At 37.6% G+C, this 20,000-nt stretch overlaps 1 protein-coding gene across 1 annotated transcript in view; it reads left to right on the top strand.

Moving 5' to 3' along the window:
- The window catches only part of UBR1 (ubiquitin protein ligase E3 component n-recognin 1), a 113,453-nt gene extending 102,837 nt beyond the window's left edge, over positions 1-10,616 (top strand). Inside the window, exons 44-47 of the mRNA XM_031672882.2 lie at positions 407-484; positions 7,307-7,477; positions 8,760-8,861; positions 10,323-10,616. Coding sequence (XP_031528742.1) covers positions 407-484; positions 7,307-7,477; positions 8,760-8,861; positions 10,323-10,464 — 493 coding nt within the window. The 3' untranslated portion in view covers positions 10,465-10,616. The remainder of the gene's footprint in view (positions 1-406; positions 485-7,306; positions 7,478-8,759; positions 8,862-10,322) is intronic.
- Positions 10,617-20,000: the final 9,384 nt, after the last annotated feature.

Raw genomic sequence — 20,000 nt, forward strand, 5'->3', positions numbered from 1 at the left:
TACTGTTAATTAAAGAAAACCAGTTATCTGAAGTTAATGAATTTAGCACTTTCCTAGTCCAGGAAGATGCAAGAGTCCAGGCTCATTGAAATCATTCCTTTGATATGCACCTGAGCTGTCTAGGGCCTGTATCCTTTTTTCCCATGCTGAGTCCTTTCAGGGTGCACCAGGGTAACTGCAGTGGCCGAGGGGTTTGTCTTCATCCTAAATTCCTTTAGGGCTCACCAAAGTAGTGGCTTGATGGCTGCAACATCCTTTGTTTACTGATATGGCAGGCAACATTTTTCATTCATACAAATATGAATCCTTTTGTTATTTTTAAGACAGTTTTCCTTCTATTACTTGGTCTGTTTTTGATGTGGGCTTATTTACTCAAATAAAATTGCCTTTTAAATTATATTTCTAGGTACCCGAGAAAAAGAAATAGTTTGATAGAGCTTCCTGATGACTATAGCTGCCTCCTAAATCAAGCTTCTCATTTCAGGTAAGAAGAAATAAATATTTTAACAATTTTTTGAGATTGCGTTTGATAAATACTACCATGAGCCAATTCTTTTTAAAGTGACCACTGAGCAACCTCTGTAACAGTGATTTTAAATCTTTGTTTTCAATTGAGGTGAAAACCACATAACATACAATTTTGTACAATTCATTTGTGTTTAGTGTATTCACAATGTTGTACAACTGTTAGCGGATAGAGAGATCCCTAAGTTAGGAAGCCCACCAAAGCGGGGATTGTTGCTGCAAACTGTGAAAGGATTCTCAGCAGAGGCAGAGGGACAAAGTGAAAAGCTACTTTATTGCTCAAGGGGAGGGAAAAAACAAGAAAGCCCTCAAGTGGAGAAAAAGAAAAAAGTGCTGGAGCGGGGAGCTCTCAGCCAAGATGGCCAGTTGAGACAGCATCGGGTCAGGTGGGCCACATGGACTTTTTATTAGAAGCTTCTGCCATCATGTGTGCTGAAACCAATCGCCTATTTTCCCCTCCGTGTATGGCATTTTCTGGTTGTTGTCATAGCAGTCGTCAACTGTCATGGCGCTGGTGGGTGTGTCATTTAGCATGCTAATACATTGCAATGAGCATATAATGAGGCTCAGGGTCACTGGAATTTCAAATCTTCCGCCATCTTGGGCTTAGTTGGTTCTAACCAATTCTTGTTTCTTCTCTTTGTGGCTGCCATCTGAGACTTACATAAGAGTGATTGGTTTCTTCTTCATTTTTTTTTTTAAGGGGAGGAAGTAATGAAGTTTATTTATAACCTTTTTTTTTTTTTTAATGGAGGTCCTGGGGATTGAACCCAGGATCTTGTACATTCTAGGCAGGCACTCTACCACTCATCTCTCCCCTCCCCCAAGAGTAATTGGTTTCTATTCAAGGGAGGGGCAGGGGTATGATCCCAGGGGCAATAGCCTTGGTAACATGGGGCTATAAACAAGAGTCAGAGGTTAGGGGTGGTGGGCCCTGCAGGATCCTATTTGTATCATAACCACTTTTTCTGTCTAGTTTCAAAACATTTTCATCACTCCAGAGAAACACCTTGTATCCGCTAAATAGTCACTCCCCATTCCCCTCTTTCCCAATTCCCTAGTAACTAATAATCTTCTTTCTGTCTCTGTGGATTTGCCTATTCTGGATATATCATATGAAAGGAATCATACCATATATGACCTTTTGTGTCTGGCTTTTTTTGCTTAGCATAATGTTTTCAAGGTTTATCCAAATTGTAACATGTATCAATACTTCATTCCTTTCTTGGTTAAATAATATTCCATTGTTATATACCAGAATTTATTAATCTATTTGTCCATTGATAGGTATTTGGGTTGTTTCCCTCTTTTGACTATTATGAAATATGCTACTATAAACTTTCATATACAAGTTTCTGGCTGGACATGTATTTTAACTTTTCCTGGAAATATATATATATATATATATATATGTATGTATGTGTGTGTGTGTGTATATATATATATGTGTATATATATGTATATATGTATTTTTTGTTTATACACACACACACACACACACCCCTGGGAGTGGAATTGCTGGATCATTATGATAATTCAATGATGTCTTTTCATGTGCTTGTTATATATTTGTATATGTTCTTTGGAGAAATGTGTGTTCAAGTTTTTTAAAACTAAGAATTCATTGCCAAATCTGAGGTCATGAAGATTTATCACTATGATTTTTCAAATGGTTTTATAGTTTTAGGCTTATGTTTAGGCTGTGGATCCATTTTGAATTAATTTTTGGAATAAGATAGAAGATGCAGCTTCATTTTTATTTTTCATGTGGTTTCCAGTTGTCCCAGCATAATTTTTTAAGAGACTGTTCTTTTTCCCCACTGAATAGTATTGTCATCTACTTTGAAAGTCAACTGGCCATCAATGTTGAGGTTTATTTCTGGACTTTCAGTTCTGTTCCTTTGGTCTGTATGTCTATCCTTATGCTACTACCACATTTTTAAATTACTGTAGCTTTGCAGTAAGTTTTGAAATTGTTAACATGTGAGCCTTCTAACTTTCTTTTCCAATACTGTTTTGACTTTTTGGGACCCTTTGCAGTTATATAGGAATCTAAGGATTGGCTTTTCCATTTCTGCAAAAAAAGGCAACTGAAATTTTAATAGAGGTTGCATTAATCTATAGATCGCTTTGGGGAGTGTTGCCATCTTAACAGTATGAAGTCTTCCAGTCACTGAACATGAGTGCCTTCCATATTTAGGCCTTCTTTAATTTCATTCAGCAATGTTTTATAGTTTCAGCATACAAGTCTTTCCCTCTTTGGTTAAATTTATACCTAGGTATTGTATTCTTTTGGATGCTATTGTAAATGAAATTGTTTTCTTAATTTCTTTTTTGGATTATTCATTGCTGGCATATTGAAACACAACTGGTTTTGTGTATTGATCTTGTACCCTGCAACTTTGCTAGGTATCCATAGGGATGACAGTTAACAGCCTAAATTTAGTTTGAATTGATACTGACTTGGTTTTAATAGAATACGTCAAATCTTTCCAGCTATATTTCCCCACTTAATGTTATTGAAATCACAGACTACATTTTTATACGCTGTGTGCCTGTTAACATAGATTTATAATTATTGTTTTGTGCATTTGTCTTTTAAATCATGCAGGAAACAAAAAGAGGAGTTTTGTATAAAAAATTACAATAATAGTAACTTATACTTTAATATGTAGTTACCTTTATCAGTTATCTATGTTTTTTCACATGGCTTCGAGTTATCATTAGTGTACTTCTGTTTCACCTTGAAGGGACTCCCTTTAGCATTTCCTGTGGGACAGGCCTACCAATGATGAACTTCCCTAGCATGGGAATGTCTTAATTTCTCCCTTATTTTTAAAGGATTGTTTTGCCAGATATGGAATTCTTGGTTGACAGCTCTTTTTCCTTTGAGCACAGTAATCATATCATCCCACTGCCTTTTTCTGCTCCTCTGACTCAAGTAATTTCAGTTGCTCTGCTATAAAATTCACTAATTCTTCTGCCTGCTCAGGTATGCTGTTGAATCCCTCTAGTAAGTTTTTTATTTCATTTGTTGTACTTACTATTTGTTTCCTTTTTATGATTTCTCTTTACTGCTGTTCCCTACTCTTTCATACATTTTCCTGATTTCCTTAATTCTTTTGGTCAATGATTTGTTTCAAAAAGTATATTTAAAAGAAGCCTTTGTTTATTACATCTCATGGCTGGGCTTCCTTAGGGATGATTTCTATCAGTTTTTTTTTTTTTTTTGCATGAATGGGCCATACTTTTCTGTTTCTTTGTATCAAAGTCTTCCCCCTTCCCAAGAATCACCATTGTAACTTGGTAAAGGTTATAGTTATGTTTGTTTACGTGACTTTTCTAAACTGTTTTTCAAGGACTATATTCCTTGTGTGTTCACTGAAGTCTCTATTCTATTATCTCTGTAGTCAGCCAGTGAACTGACAGATTTTCTTAAATGCCTGGATCTGATAAGAAGAAAAGAGAAGAAAAAAAAAAAGAATATTTGGCCTTTTTAAATCTTCTTCACCATCACTACCAAGGAAGCTACTTCAGCTCATGAGAGTTGAAACAATGGCCAGTCTCTGTGCCAGCCCCTCATTGAACTGCCAGACAGAACTAAACATACAACCCTAATTTTTTAGGGCAAGGTCCCTCTTGTCCATCCCTGCACCAGCAAGCCACACCAGAATAATGGGCAGCCATCCCCATAGCTACCTGCTGTGGGGCTGGTGGGTTGGGGATGGTAGCCCTTACACAAAATGCCAAAATTCACTGAAGTATACCAGTCTTTTTTTTGTCAATTACTCCTCTAGACATTACAAGTGTTTGTCCAGACTCACAGAGTTCCAGAATAATTGCTTCAGACTGTTCTTATGAGATCAGTAGTTGTTCCAGTAGAGGAACCACACTGTTTTCAACTTCCCAAGCAAGTAGCACTCTTAGAAATATCTTTTACATTTCTTTAAACACTGTTTTGCATGCATTACAATGTGGTGACCACATTCATTCACTGAAATAATACTGAAGAATTCTTTTTTTTCAGACACAGTCTTATGTGGAAGCCCATTATAATAGTAAAAGAGAGCATTAGAACTTAAGTTCAAGCCTGGGAACTGGAAAGAGGAGTACACCTGCCTTAGCCTTTTTTGACGCCATGCTCCTCCTACCTCAGGAGGTTGAACACAACTCTTAAGCAGTGTTTCTCAAACTTTTATATTCCTCTTCCCTTCCACTAATCACTTTCAAAAAAATATTGACTGATAAAGACTAGTGAGAAGCAAAATAAACAAGTTGCATTATACTTATTACTAATATCATGTATGAATTACCTGTAAAGTTGCTTTTGTTTGAGAACAACATGAGCTTTAAACACATTGATTCTTTATGATAAAATTCTATTTTTTGAAGTTAAGAATTTTTTTACACTTAACCTTTCTATAATATGATGCAAGTTATCTGAATAGCATAAATTAATGAGCAGCATACCACCAGTGAAATGTCACTGAATGGAGAAATTATATTCATATGTTTTAGCCATTGGTGTGTGAATATTTTATATTTGAATCACAGAGGAGAATGGGGGTGATGCCTGAAACACAGTCACTGAGCAGCCAAATAATAAGCCGAAATTAATATTGATGCAGTTCTGTATTCTTAACACTTAGGTGGCATCACACACCACCCATAGCAAACCAGGTTAATGATGATGACATGAAACTAGCAGTAACTTGTAATTAAAAGACAAGAATCTCAGCAGCCTGAAAGTCAAAGCCTATTCAAGACTTCATTGATAACGTACTGGTGACAAAGCATCTTTTTCCCAAATTGCAGAAATTCCAAAGCTCAGTTAGGAGTTTTATAATGTTCCTAAGCATTGTGCAGCAGCTAAACTTAATTCTTAGTAAACTTAAGTAGAGCTCTCAGTTAACACAAATAATTGTCAAATTTAAGGATACCAATTGGTAATTCCAATTAACTGTCTTGGTATAAGGTGACTTATTAGTAATCTTTAGTTATATGTTAAATAACTTGCTGTCATTTAAAGGAACCAAAGGGAAAAATTTTAGTTTAGGATCATTTTAAGGTCTTAAAGAGCCCTTCTTTGGCCCACTCTGAGAATCACCGCCCTACATAATGACTGAAGAAATTCTCTTATTTAGTTACAGCCGTTGCTTTAATCCGCAAAGCCAGGGGGTTTAACTGGTCCAGCAGGGGCTTGGGCAGCCCATACTTCAGCCTCTGTTACCAGTTAAAATTGACCTCAGTATCAGCTCCCTTGCTGCTTGTCTCCAGCAGATTAAGGTTAACCAGCTAAAGAAGTGGGTTGAATCACCTTACCTCTCAGCCCCTGAAAAATTAGCTAGATTTCAAAGATTGCATCCAGCTCCAAATGCAGTGATTTTCCCAATCTTAGGGCTGCATTTGTACCACAGAAGCCCAGTGAAGAGATGTTATTGTCAGTCATTAAAGGGTATCATGCTGGTTCCTAGGAGGATCTGAGGAGAGTGTCAATCATTAATCACAGTGAAGATCCTCCTGGGTGATATTAGTACTTATTGGTTCCAAGTAAAAATGAAAAGAAATCTTACAATCTCCTCCAGTTTTATTGTTACTACCAGTTTCCGTTAGGACTTGAGTCATCTCTAGTGTAGGAGGATGGCTGCTCAGTGACTGTGTTTCAGGCATCACCCCCATTTTCCTCTATAGGATGGGACTCAGCCATCCTGTGCGAAAAGTGAAAGAAGATGTTGGCTTTATCTAAAAAGAGAAAGCCCCTGGAAGTGAGAATAGCACCTTGCCTGTGGGAGACAGGAATGGAATACAGATGCACAGAGTCCTTCTGCTCTTGTGTAGACAATGTTGGTTTTCTCATCTTGCCTAAGAAACTGGGAGTTAGAGAGTAAACTTAATACCCAATTGGAAATTTGTTTGGTGCTCTTTGTTTGACCCGATTGTTGGCATCACTGCATCTCCCCTGGGGCTGCATTTATTTTTTACTATCCAGATCGATGTTTAATCTGTGATCATTACATAGCAGAGACAGGAGCATCAGAAGCTCCTTTTTTCAAGATAGCCATTATCACTTTAATCCAGAGAGTGATACTCCTCTTTGGGGGCTTTATAGCAAGGTTCTGGGATGCCACTGTGTCGAATGCGAGATCTCAAGGTACTACTTGGTTCAAGAAAGTCAGCTTTGTCACTTTTTCCTTCCCAAGACTTGGTGTTTTTCCCAGACAGAAGGGTGCATCAACTCAAAGACTAAAGTGTCTCCTTTCAACCCTAAAGATCTCAATACTTGAAAGAAATGAGGGGAAATGTGTTTAAACCCTTACTGCAAAATTGTGATTTAAAAAACCCCCCAGAACAGCTATACCCCTTCAAGGCCATATTCCTCTAACATTGAGGACACAAACTTGACTAAACCAATCCAGAGAGGCAGTTGACTGTAAATTGGTTCATGTCAGATGAAGTCTGGATTCTATAAATGCATCTCAATCTCAAGGCATATTTAAGTGCCAGATTTTATGGGAGTTATAAGGGCACTGTATATTTAAAAATAGATTTTCTTACTATGGATTAATCAGACTTTTTGTTGTCTTCTTGAGGGGAAGTATTAAAGAGGAATCATCTCATTAAATATTTCCTTGTGTTTTAAGAGCTTTCTTTGCTGCAAAGCAGCCAGTGATGAAAACATTGCTAAAAAGTCTAAAACACTGCTAAATATATCTATTGCTAACTGATTATATCATGCTTTTATTATTTTTCCACCATGTTGAATGTTTTCTTCCCTTTTGAGGTGCCCACGATCTGCAGATGACGAGCGAAAGCACCCTGTCCTCTGTCTTTTCTGCGGGACCATACTGTGTTCTCAGAACATTTGCTGCCAAGAAATTGTGAATGGGGAAGAGGTGGGAGCTTGCATTTTTCATGCACTTCACTGTGGAGCTGGAGTCTGCATTTTTTTGAAGTGAGTAGTGAGTGGTCTAGAAGCTTCATTAATGAACTTAGGGAATTTGGATCCAATCTAGAAGCTGTTATGGCTGGACAGTATGTTGATGGGAAATAATCTGTGAGAAGTTAGAGCATAAATCTGTTATTCATATGAAACTGCATTTGACACGATATTATGGAGTAAATAGTTTAAAAAGTGGATATCTGTTCGTATTTTCATTAATTGTGGAAAATCTTAAACAAATATGGTAGACTTTATACTGATTACTCTGGTATTATGTAATACTCAAGTATAGTGAAAGAGTTTAGAGTCCTAAAACTTAACATTTTCAAAGGACATTGTTACTGTACGTTGTCCTTTGCATGTTTTAATTTTCTTCATTTCCTCTGTCTACCAACCATTGATTTCCCTGGTCTGTCAGTAAATGACTAAGAGTAGAACAATTGTCACTCATATTTATGACAGAAAATGCAAGTTGCCTCTGAGAGAAAATTCAGAGTGAATGCATGTACTTTTTCTTTCCATTTTCCCCACAGAATGTAGGTTCTGTTTACATAAACCTAAATATCTCACTCACTAGGGAATATGTAATCACTGCTTGTCAGCGTCTGTTGGAATAAGGAGAATGAGTGCATGGAGGGCCAGGCCCACACACTTGTCTTCTAGGGAACCCACAGCAAGTAAACCCAGTATTCCAGCTGTTTGATAATTTCTCTCGAGAGTACTTGTACTCTCTGTACACATGTACACAAACATTATTTTTTATTTCTCCACTTCTCTGCTCTAAGAGTCCCAGGCCTTCAAGGTGGCAATGGTTCTTTATAATGTGCATTGTTGGAGGCTGGCTCTAACCAGGCAAGGCTTGACACTTCCCTAGATAACCTTCTTTCTGGCCCAAGGTTATCAGAGTAGGAGATGTGGTTCTGTTCTTAAGCTGTTAAGCTTAAGCTCCCTCTGTTAAGCTACTTCCCCTCTCCAGGTCATAGGTCAGGAAATAGACAAAAACAACCCCAGCCACCACTTTCCAGGGTGTCTATGGTTCCAGTAGTACAGCCTCCTTCCTCTCTTCAGTATATTCCATCAGTATTACTGATCCCATTGCCCTAAATCTGTTGATCCTTTCCCATAGCTTCAATAGATAAAACACAATTTAGTCTATTTGTCTATGTTTGTATTGTCTTTATACTGAATTCCTAATCGATACTGGCCATGTCTTTTCTCTAGATTGACTTTGTTGCAGTGCCTGTCATTGGCATACATGCACTTAACATTTCCTGTTGGTTGTTTTGTCCTTCAGAATCAGAGAGTGTAGAGTGGTCCTGGTTGAAGGTAAAGCCAGAGGCTGTGCCTACCCTGCTCCTTATTTGGATGAGTACGGAGAAACAGACCCTGGTCTGAAGTAAGTTTTTCTTATTTTTGTTACATTATTGTACGTGGGTGGTAACAGCTCTTTAAACACAAAAGCTAATGCTAAATACTGAGAGATATTTTTAAATAGCTATAGATTTAAAATATTAAATACACCATCCTAAATGTAACGTGTAATTTTTAACAACCTTGTGCTTCTCCAAAATTTGAGGGTAATATATCTCCAAAATTTTTAGACCCCAACCATTCTAATGTTTGAATGCTCTACAGTTTTTAATCAACCATTTTTCAGAATTATTTAGAAAGTTTAATTGATGCTGATACATGAAAGAAGGAACTCTGTAGTGTCGAGTGAGGAAGTTTGGTTTAAAATGGATACTCATTGTTTCCATTGCAATACTTGAAACTTTTTATTAGCCTTATTTGCTTCCAAGCATTAACAAAAACACTTAGAATCCTGAAATTTTCTGTATCCTTCACCGGTGTTAGGGGAACTGGAGTGCCATTCATGGTTATAAAAAAGAGGTGGTAAGGCACCAATGGTCCCAAACACATATATAGGTAAAGGTTAGATCCCCTTACCATAAACTGTCTCTCTTTGTTTAACTGAAAGTTTGGTTTTTTGTAATGTATTGTTCAGAATGAATAGGCTTACTAGATGAGGCTTGGAACCTCTTTGGTCATACTGAGATTTGTTTTTATTGTAACAGCATTTGACCTATATAGAGAAAGTCATTGGATTCAGGAAGGAAAAAGCTGGGTGGTAGAAGTAGTTGATAATTGAGGATAAGAGATCTGAGTTGTTCCAGAAAGGTACAAAGAAGCAGAATTTTTAAGTTAATTAGACAATATGAAAATAACCAATAAGCAAAGACACTTGAGTGCCTCAGGGGTGAGAATCTCACAGTTCTCCATCATTGGCAACAGCCAGACTTCAGTCATTTTTGATTAGCTGTGATACAATGTTACAAACTGTGCAACATTAGAATCGATGTGGAATAATTTTATTTAAATATTTGCTAATCACTAGTAAGTTTGTTGTGTCATAAAGATAATAATAACCAAATATTTGTCAAGAGCAGCATATAATTTGAGGGCTTAGTATTAACTCAGACCTAACAAAAGCTGGATAAATTATATGAGGCCAAAAAGCCATAAAAGCCCCACTCAGGCTAACCACCTAGAAAGGAACAGAACTTCAAGTTACAAACCTTTCTAGCCATTTAAATAAGGTTCCATAATGCCTGCAGTACACTTGTTCTGTTGTCCGAATAATCAGGGAGTAAGTTTCTGCTTCATTAGAATAAGTAACTTACCACGCTCATAGTGATCAATGGTAAAGGAAAAATATACTTTTTAAAACCCTGTCCTGGTGATACTTCCCAGTTCCAGGAAGATTCTTCCCAGTTCCATCTCAGAAATTCAGACTAATTTAGACAATGTGGCAGTTATTTGATTGAAACTTATATGTTGTCTTTTTTTTTCCCTGCAGGAGGGGCAACCCCCTTCATTTATCACACGAGCGATATCGGAAGCTCCATTTGGTATGGCAGCAACATTGCATTATAGAAGAGATTGCTAGGAGCCAGGAAACTAATCAGATGTTATTTGGATTCAACTGGCAGTTACTGTGAGCTCCAGCTCTGCCTCGGGACAATCACGAACAAAGATAGTAATGAAGACCAATTCAGAATTATGGAGACCTTTCTGAGGGCTGGGGAAGGGGTGGACGGTCTTTTGCTCCATGTCCAGATTCACATACATCAATAAAATATTCCTTAATGGAGTATTTCTTTCAATTAGTGAACATATACTTAAAGGAAAAAAAGGACATAGGTTAATGTGTTTTATGTTCCAGAACACTAAAGAAGTGCTTCTTCACCCCAAGATTCTGCTAGTAGTTCCAGAAGACTCATTTCCCTTCATAATCTTTCCCATTTCACTTCGTCCTCCCAGTAAATGAAGTCACATGAAGCAATTGTGAGTATTCTTATATGTTAGTTAACTCTTTCACAATTTTGTATTTGGTGTTTCTCCACCCAAGTTAAGTTTAGCTGATGGATCACTGATAAGATTCTAATAATCTGCGATAGTCTTCCTTGCAGCTAAAAAAGAAACCATGCGGTATACTTCAACTGAGAAAGTTTTCCAAAAAGTAAAAGTTTTATTTCTCTTTTAAGGAAATACCCCTAATGTGCCACTTCCTGTTTCAGCCAAAAGTTTAGCTAAGTCTCTATATGGTCAGAGTCGCCATTTCTAAGGCAGATTTCTGCCAGTGTGGAAAAGCTGTTTCCTGCTATAGACCTCAAGAAGAGTTAGGATAATGTGTTTATTATTCATCCTTGATGAGGCAGAGAGCCTGCAGTCCTCACCTCTGACCACAAATAGCTCTGTTGAATTTTAAAATTATACTTTCCATTTTCCAAAGACAAATTTCTAAAATGAGTTCATTTTCTCTCTTGATTGTGGCACCACTCTCTTTGACTCTTAGAAACTTGATGCATTTCTGATATAAAACTTCCTATAGAATGAAAATAAGAAAATTCCCCCAGTGAATGGAGCATGCCAACGGTAATTCAGGACAATCAGATTGATGCCAGTTCTATAACCTTCTTTGTCTTTGTAAAAGACAAATCCTTCATCTGTTACCTGTGTGCAAACTTTTCATAAACTCTGGTTTTATGACTAGTACAACCAGCCAAAAAAGCCATGTGATCAGTAGTCTGTGTCCTGTTACAACATGCTGTGGTTGAGCCAACTTGCTTATAAGTAACAGAGCTCTCCTGTGCATAGACTTCTTGGTTTTTGGCTTTAACTTTTTGTATCACGAACTTGTGATGTAAAACAGCAGGCAGAAGGTAAATTGAAATCTTACATTTTAGCTTCTGTTGTCTCTGGGGTAATGTTAGGAGTTTGAAAGATGCATTCAAAGACCATCTTATTTTGCCTTTGGTGACCCACAGTCATGTATGTGTATAAATGTTTTCCTACCTTCATTTTGCTCAACAAAGGCAAGCAAGTAAAAGTATATTTGCAAAGTGATTGATGATACGCATTTGGGGTTAGATTTTTTGGTATTTTTATGTAAAGAAAAGATAGGTTTTGCAGTGAGGGATTGACATGAACAGGCATCAGAGTCACAATCATGATTTTCTACTTGAATAATTATTATTCAGAAGATATCAAGAAATAGATATAACTCCAGTGAACAATTTGTAACAATTGAGGGGTGAGGATTAGAAATTTCAGTATTCATTTTGTCAGATTTGCCAGTCTGATTAAATGATTAGAACATTTCCCTTTATTTCTTATATAATTTTGTTGGATGGATTTTCTGACTAGGAAGCCTGAGCCAGCCTAGGCAACAGAAGATGCTGACTTCTGCCCTAATTGTTTGGCTCAAGTTTAGCAAAGATAAGCTGATTTTTTATTTCTAGTCTTTTTATATCCACTTCATAAATCCTGGGGTTAAGCTCTTAAGCTGCCAGAGGGACTATCCAGTGGCCAGTCAGATCTTTACTGCCAAAGAACCCATTTCATATTGAGTCCCGTTTACTGAGATTGATTCAGATCTCTGCACTGGAGATGAACATATGTCTCTCAGTGCTGCCCCCAGCCCAAGGGATCTCTAATTGTATTCAAATATCCTAGTGGTTTGCGTTTGCCTTCATCATTGCAAACAATTTAATTAAGCTTATGAAGTTTACTTTAAAATGAGCAAAAAGTCACTTTATTTTCTTTAGTGTACTATGTGGAGGAACTGGTTCAACAGAATGGCTCCAAAACTGTGTTTTTCTAATATTTGGTGAGGGGTTGTCAGGAATTTTAATGATACAGTGAAGAAAAACATATCTGTATAATTAATTTATTATGTTGGTGTATGGGCTGTGAGTTCACCATATCTGGTCATTTGTCATTTCATAACAACTATGCATTTTGGTTCACTGTGATGATCTATCTATAGTGACTGCAACATGTTTATACCACTGATTCAAATTCCATCCATGATGAAGTTATACAAATAATGCATATATTGATATCTTTTATTGCAAAATGTAAATTCAAAACTTGTATAATGTTCTTGTGCTTTTTGAAATAAAATATCTTATATGTGTATATTTAAAAAGAACAAGGGGCTTCTCATGTTTGGGGATTTGGGTTTGAAGTATGAAAAACGATTCCTAGAAAGGAGCTCTCGTTAAAAGTTGTCTTTATCAGCCCAGGCAAATTCTTCAAAAGACATAGGTATTTAGTATAATGGTCTCCAAACTTTTTGACCATCCCACTCTGTCAGTAAATAATTTTTAAGCATGCATATTATATATAATTATGCATATTACATATGTAATTATTTTGTATTCATGCAATACTGTACTAATCTATTAAGTACATTATAAAGCATTGCCCCAAAATGGAGATTTTAAAAATTAAAAAAAGAGAATATTTGTATTTAAATATTATAGTCACTGGTTCCAATGCAGTGCAGCTAGGACCTGGATTTTTTAATTTTAATTAATTAAATTTAAATAGTCATGTGTGACTAATGGCTACTATATTGGACAGCAAAAGTCTAGTGTAATGTTTCTCAAACTGTGCATTAGAATCACCTAGAGAGCGTTAACAAAATGCTCATTTCTAGTTTTCACCCTAAATTCTGAATCAGAATTTCCCAGGATTAAGGTAATCAGTGTGATTTTCTTCTGTTTCTAAATCATGACTCTTCACTTAGAATTGAGAACTTTCTTTTTACTTCAGTGATTTCAGATTAAGTGTCAAAGGCTTCTGGGAGAAAAGTAGACCAGAGAAAGGCAAAAGTGCCAAACTTGGATAGTTGTGATTTTTCATTTTGAGTTTCTATGTAAGCTTGTGCTTAAGGAAAGGGTCCCTGGAGTTGGAAAGGGAGGAAGCCATTGCTTTAGTTTTAAGACTTTAAAATATTCTAGGAGGGTAACAGTGAAGGCAGTGAAGGAAGGGTTTTTGCCGGTGGGGAGATGAAGATACGAGGCACTTGTCATTGGCAGGGAGAGATCACTAAGGAAGATGTCTTCTCCATGCTTCTACTAGCGTAGCAGGGCACTTCCAGGAAGAACAAATCATACAGCCAGGCAGGTTGTTCAGAATCTGACTGCATTAAAATCTAACACTTCTGTACAGCAAAGAACACCATTAATAAAGTTAAGAGAGTCAGATACTATAATCATGTTAACAGTATAGTTTCTGAATCTCCTCAAAACTATTCCTGAAAACCATGTACACTAACCAGGATAACAAAAGAAAAGACCCAAAGTTCAACAAAAGTAAATAAAAGGGAATCTCTGTGAACTCCCGAGTATGGACAGATAAACCCAAAACATCAAGGGCTGCAGGCCTTGTACAGTGGGAGTGTTGGAAGATGGATGGACATACTGAGTAAGAGCTGCAGAACCGAAAAATTGCCAACAACCCCCAAATGAAGAGATGCCCACTCAATAGGAAACCTGGACCATCAGAACTGAGAATTGCCTGCAAAGCTAACGGCAGTCCTCGCGTGCTTTAAATTGAGAGTGGGTGAAGAAACTGCTCAGTCTTGAGAGGATCAATGTGGTGGCCGTCAAGACCTCAGTATTCTTACAAATAACGGTAAATACTGCCTTTGTTAAAGAAAGAGCCTCACCTTGTGGAAAACTGCTCAACACAGAAACCAGATTGAGAAGAGCAGTGATGCTGTAGGTAAGAGAAAATTAAAGGGTTCTTTTTTCCAAAAACTTAACCAAGAAAAAAACATCAGGAGTGGTCACCTTCTCTTTGTATAGCATATGATTATACAGTGTGAGCATCTTTTCTATGCCTTGGCAAATTGTCATATTTCTAAGTTTGGATCAGCTGCCAACATTTTATCCTTTGTGTTTCAAAGTTGAGATACACTTCTAAGAGTTCTTTTAATGTGAAGTTTTTTTGGCAGTATCCTTTCTTCTGGGACATTCTTCATAACCACTTATTTATTTCAAAGTTTGCCTTCGCTAGTTTCCTCTGACACTTTCTCTGGAGCAGCAGTGGTGTCAACAATTCCGTAGTTAACTACTTCTTCTCTAACTCCTGTGTAACGTCTGTAACATCTAGATTTGACCTGAATTTCACTTCCAGCATTATCACATTAGTTTCTTTGCTGCATTTTTATCTTTGTTGGCTACTCCCACTTTTGATTAGCCATTTTTATAAAGTGTCACATGGGTTTATTACTGGGAGACAAGGAGACAATATTACTGCACACCTTGCTCTCTGTCCCTGAACTGAACAACAGATGTGCAATGTCCAGTCACCCACAGCCTTTAAGAGAAGTATCATGACTGGTCACTGATCATGGCACGCATCTGTTAACTTAGTGATTTGTGGACTGAAGAGCTAGTTACATAGTTTTGCACTTTATGCAATTACTCAGTTATTATACCATCATAAGTGGAATTTGAACCATGTTATTGAGGAGTAGTGTTAATTAATTAAAACATGGTAACTGGAAACCTTGCCATGTAGGAACTGTGTAAGCTGAGGTTGTCTTGTAATAGAACGATAACTTTCCTAAAGCAAAACTACAGGATATAAAAGGATGAACAGACACATTAATAAAGGAGACTTTCACAAACATCTCCCAAACCTAAGCAAAGTGGACAAAAAATTAGTAAGAATATAGTAGGCCTGAACAGCATAACCATTGTGTTAGTTGGGTCCTACAGTAAGCAGACACCGAGACAGATTTGGGAACACAGAAGGTTTAAGTTACTGCACTAGTCCGTTCTGTCATAACTGGGCAAGGGACTACCAAGAAGTGCCCAAGCAGACCATCTAAATTCCACACGTGTCCTCCCTGCCCTCTTTATCCAACAGCAATCCTTATCTTCTGCTCACCTATGTCAAGTGCCCCTTCCAAAATGGTGACTCCTTTTCTTTCTTGCCAGTCCCTGGCAGCATGCAGTCCAAAAGGCCCAAGCTGCAGTGATAGTTTGTGGTCAAGTTGGACCTTTCCTGTGTCCCCTGGCAAGAGTGAGCCACTTTTAGGGACCAAGACCTCTAACCCTGAAGAGCACAGTTTTACAGGGACAGAAAGCACAAAGTCCTCCTGGGAGTCATTGGGAATGATGTTGAGTGGAGCCACTGCTTGTTGCCTGAACTCCAGGTATTCTTCCTATTGAAACACCACAACATACAAAGTTTTCTGATTCGGTGTGTATACTGCATTCTGGAGGATGGCATCCACCCTCACAGAGCATTGCCTCTAAGCTGACACTTCAACTGCACCTTCCACAGGTCAGTCCAGCATTCTTTCAGCCCACCTGCTCCTGAATGATGCAGCATGCAATACGACCAGTGTATCCTATAGCAGTAGGCCCACTCCTGCACCTCCTTGGCTGTGAAGTATATACCCTGGTTGCAAGCTGTGTCATATGGAATTCCATGCTAATCAAACAGGTACTGTCTGAAGCTCTGCAGGCAGGAAAGGCAATTATACCCTGAATAAGTGCCTAACCGTCTAAGAATGAAGCCCTGATTCTTCTGGGATAGTAGCATCCCAGGATAATCAAGTTGCCGCTAAATAGCTGGTTGACCTCCTTGGTGAACAATGCTGTATCAATAGAGCAACGGGCTCTGTTGCTGCCAGTAGCTTTAAGAGTCTTGGTGACTGGAAGTCCATGCTATTGGGCCCATGATGAATCTACATCTCTCCTTTTGTGTGCCTGTTGTTTCAGTGCCAGAGGATACTAACGTCCCAGTTATATTGACAACTTGCTTGTTTAGCCTCTTCTGTAATGGATGCTTTCTGGTTGACATTAACATCTGACACAAAAATCCTCACACTTTGTGCACACACTCATATGTCCGTCCGAGCATCGTACTGAGGATGTACTCGATGTCCAGCTTCTTTGGCCTGTGATACTCATCTATGTTGCTGTATGTACCAGTTGTTCTTCCCTCTTACTGCTAAGTAATATTCTATTGTACGAATACACAGAAATGTATCCCTTTTCTTGTCAGTGGGCGTGTGGGTTGTTTCTAATTTTTGGCTATTTCAAATAAAGCTGTTAAGAACATTCTTGACTGAATCACTATGCTGTACACCAGAAACTAACACAACATTGTAAGCCAACTATACTTCAATGGAAAAAAGAACATTCTTATACACGTGTTTTATTGTAGACATATGCATTCATTTCTCTTGGACATTACATGTATGTGTATATATGTGTATGTGTACATATATATATATAATGTTATCTATATATATTTGAAATGCTTAGTCATACTTAACTTTTTAAGAATTGTCAAATGTTTTTCCAAAGTTCCACTTGCTCTATATTATCAACACTCAATATTGTCTGTCTTTTTAATTGTAGCCATTCTGGTGGGTATGTAATGGTAGCCCACTGTCTCATCAATTTTAATACTTTTTCTTTAGATGCCTTTGATTTATACTGTGTAGATTATAAGTGTATTTTTTTTTGTTTTGTTTTCCCTTCCAGTGTTTATATCTTATTTCTTCTCTTCCTGAACGGGCTGGAGTAGAGAGTGTGTGGGCGAGAGTAGAAAATGATCATGAAGAGCTTTGTAAGTGATGCTCAGGGCATTGAGGAGTCACTAATATTTTTTCATAGGTGAATATTCTGGTGAAATTTGCAGTTAGAAAGAGCTCTCTGGCTACAGTGTGGAAAAAGAAAAGGCATTGGGATGACTGGAAGGAAGACCAGTTAGGAGGCCCTGAAGATAAGAAGTGGTGACCTAAGCAAGGGAAGTGGCAATTGGAATGGAGCAGAATTGATTTTTAAAAGGTAAAATATGTCTGTCTTCACTTAGCCCACATCAAGTGTGATTTCAGTAAACCAATCAATAAACATATGCACATATTTCAAGCCATTTTGAGAACAGACATTTCCTTTAGGGGAAATTCATCTTCAGAAGCCACTAAAAAGAACATTTTAGCAAATGTGATCACACTGTTAATAAAAATGACTTGGAACAAATGAAGCTGTTGGGTTCAATGTAAAATATAAAATGAAAATAATGCAGTTCAGTGAATGCCAAACTTACCAGAACTTATTTTCCTATAACCATGCCTCAATCAGGGCAGGTCACAGGTTGTTTATGGTAGCTTCCAGAACTGGTTAACTAAGTTGTAGTAATACTTGGTGTGGCCCTTGGTAAGCAACATAGATGAACTGAAAAAAGTAAATTACCTCTGGCTGTTAATAAAACAATGTCATACCAATTTAGGAAAAAGCAAACAAAAAACTGAAGACATTAGAAGCAGGAAAGAGAGTGACAAAAGCAGAAAATTTGAATTGAATTATGCAAAAAGACAAAAGCAGGTGACTTTTGGGGACTGTAATTCAACTGTGACATTTTCCCAAAGAGAATTGCTTCGTTCTGTTCCTCTGCCCTCCTTGCTCTTGGCCTGCCTTCCTTTGCCCTGAGCCCTCCTTGATTTATCTCACCTTCTTAGTGGGTGCCTTGCTCCTTTTGAGTTTCCCACGGCTTCCCTTTCATCTCCAGGTGAAAAACTTTCAAATCCATGTATCCAGTCTTGACCTTAGGCCTACATTTTCAACTTTTCACCTGGTTTTGCTGCTGGACCTTCAAGCTCACAGTGTAAAATCAACTCATCCTCAGCCCCAAACCCGTTCTTCCCATCTTCTGTTTCTGGTCAAAGTACCACCATTCTCCAAGTCACACAGTCTGTCATCGAAGGTATCCTTGTCTCTTCCTTCCACAGTAAATCAACTTGCCAAGTCTCATCAGTCGTTTCTTCAGATAATATTCTCCCTGCACCGTACTATCACTGCCCCATTTTAGGCCTTTCTTACCCCTTTTCCAGGACAGTTGCAATAGTCTCCTTGCTGAATTAATTGCTTGAATTAATTGTTCATTGCTTGAATTGATTCTACATATTGTCCCAGATTTAGTCTTCCTAAGGCACAGATCTTGCAGTGCTTCTGACTGATACAATGGCTCCACAGTAAAAGCCCTTGATCGAAAGCCTTCATTCGTTCATGAAACTTCAGAGCCTCGAAAACATGGTTCCAAGTTATTTTACTTGAGTTTTCTCCCTTCCTTTGCAATCAGCTCTTCACTGACTTTTAGCCAATTTCTAAAAATAATTTTAACGAATACTTAAATTTTCCCATTTCCTCTCTACTCCTTGAGTATGAGCTGCAGATAGTGATTTCCTCCCAAAAAATACAGTGCAAAGGGGGAGGGGGAGGATAACTACAGTGGAGAAAACTGACAAACCGACCTCAACTGGTGTTCAAGGTGATATAATAGTGATAAATCATGTTGACGGTATATGTCATTGATTTGATGTGATGAAAACAACACTTTATGTGCTTTTCTTCCTCAAAACCTTAACAATAAGAAAACTCTAACAATAAGAAAACACCAGACAAATTTCAAAAGAGGGGCATCCTACAAAGTACTTGACCAATATTCCTCGAAACTGTCAAAGTCATCAAAAACAAGGGTGTCCATGGAGGGGGCAGTATAGCTCAGTGGTAGAGCACATGCTTAGCATGCAAGAGGTCCTGGGTTCAATGCCCAAGTAACTCCATTAAATTAAAAAAAAAAAGAAGTAAACAAAAAAAAAAAAACAAGGGCTGTTCTAGCCAAGGGAATGCTAAGGAAACATGACATGTAAATGGAACGTGGTATCATGGAAGGGATCCTAGAACAGAAAATGACATTAGGTAAAAACTAAGGAAATCTGAATACACTACGGACTTCAGATAGTAATAAGAGTATCAATACTGTTAATTACAGCAAATATATCATACAAATGTTTAAGCTGTTAATAATGCAAGAGAAAGTGGATGAGAAGCAGTATGAGAACTCTACCTTCCCAATTTTTCTGTAAATCTAAAACTATCCCTCCAAATATAGCTTTTTATAAAAATCTTATTTCCAAATGAATATTACACAATCATTAAAAAGAATGAAGCAGATCTTTATGCAGTAATATTGAGGAAACTCTAAAAAATATTAGTGACAAAAGATAGTTGCAGAACAGTCCATAAAGGACTGCTTGCTATTTGTGTAAAGAAGCCTTTACAGCTGCATTCATTTGCACATGCATGAGAAAGCTACACCAGAAGCCAGGAACAGGAGGGGAACTGAGTGATTAGGAGACATTCATTGGAAGGAGGCGTAC

The sequence above is a fragment of the Vicugna pacos genome, chromosome 6 (genome assembly GCF_048564905.1).
Source record: "Vicugna pacos chromosome 6, VicPac4, whole genome shotgun sequence".
NCBI classification, from domain to species: domain Eukaryota; kingdom Metazoa; phylum Chordata; class Mammalia; order Artiodactyla; family Camelidae; genus Vicugna; species Vicugna pacos.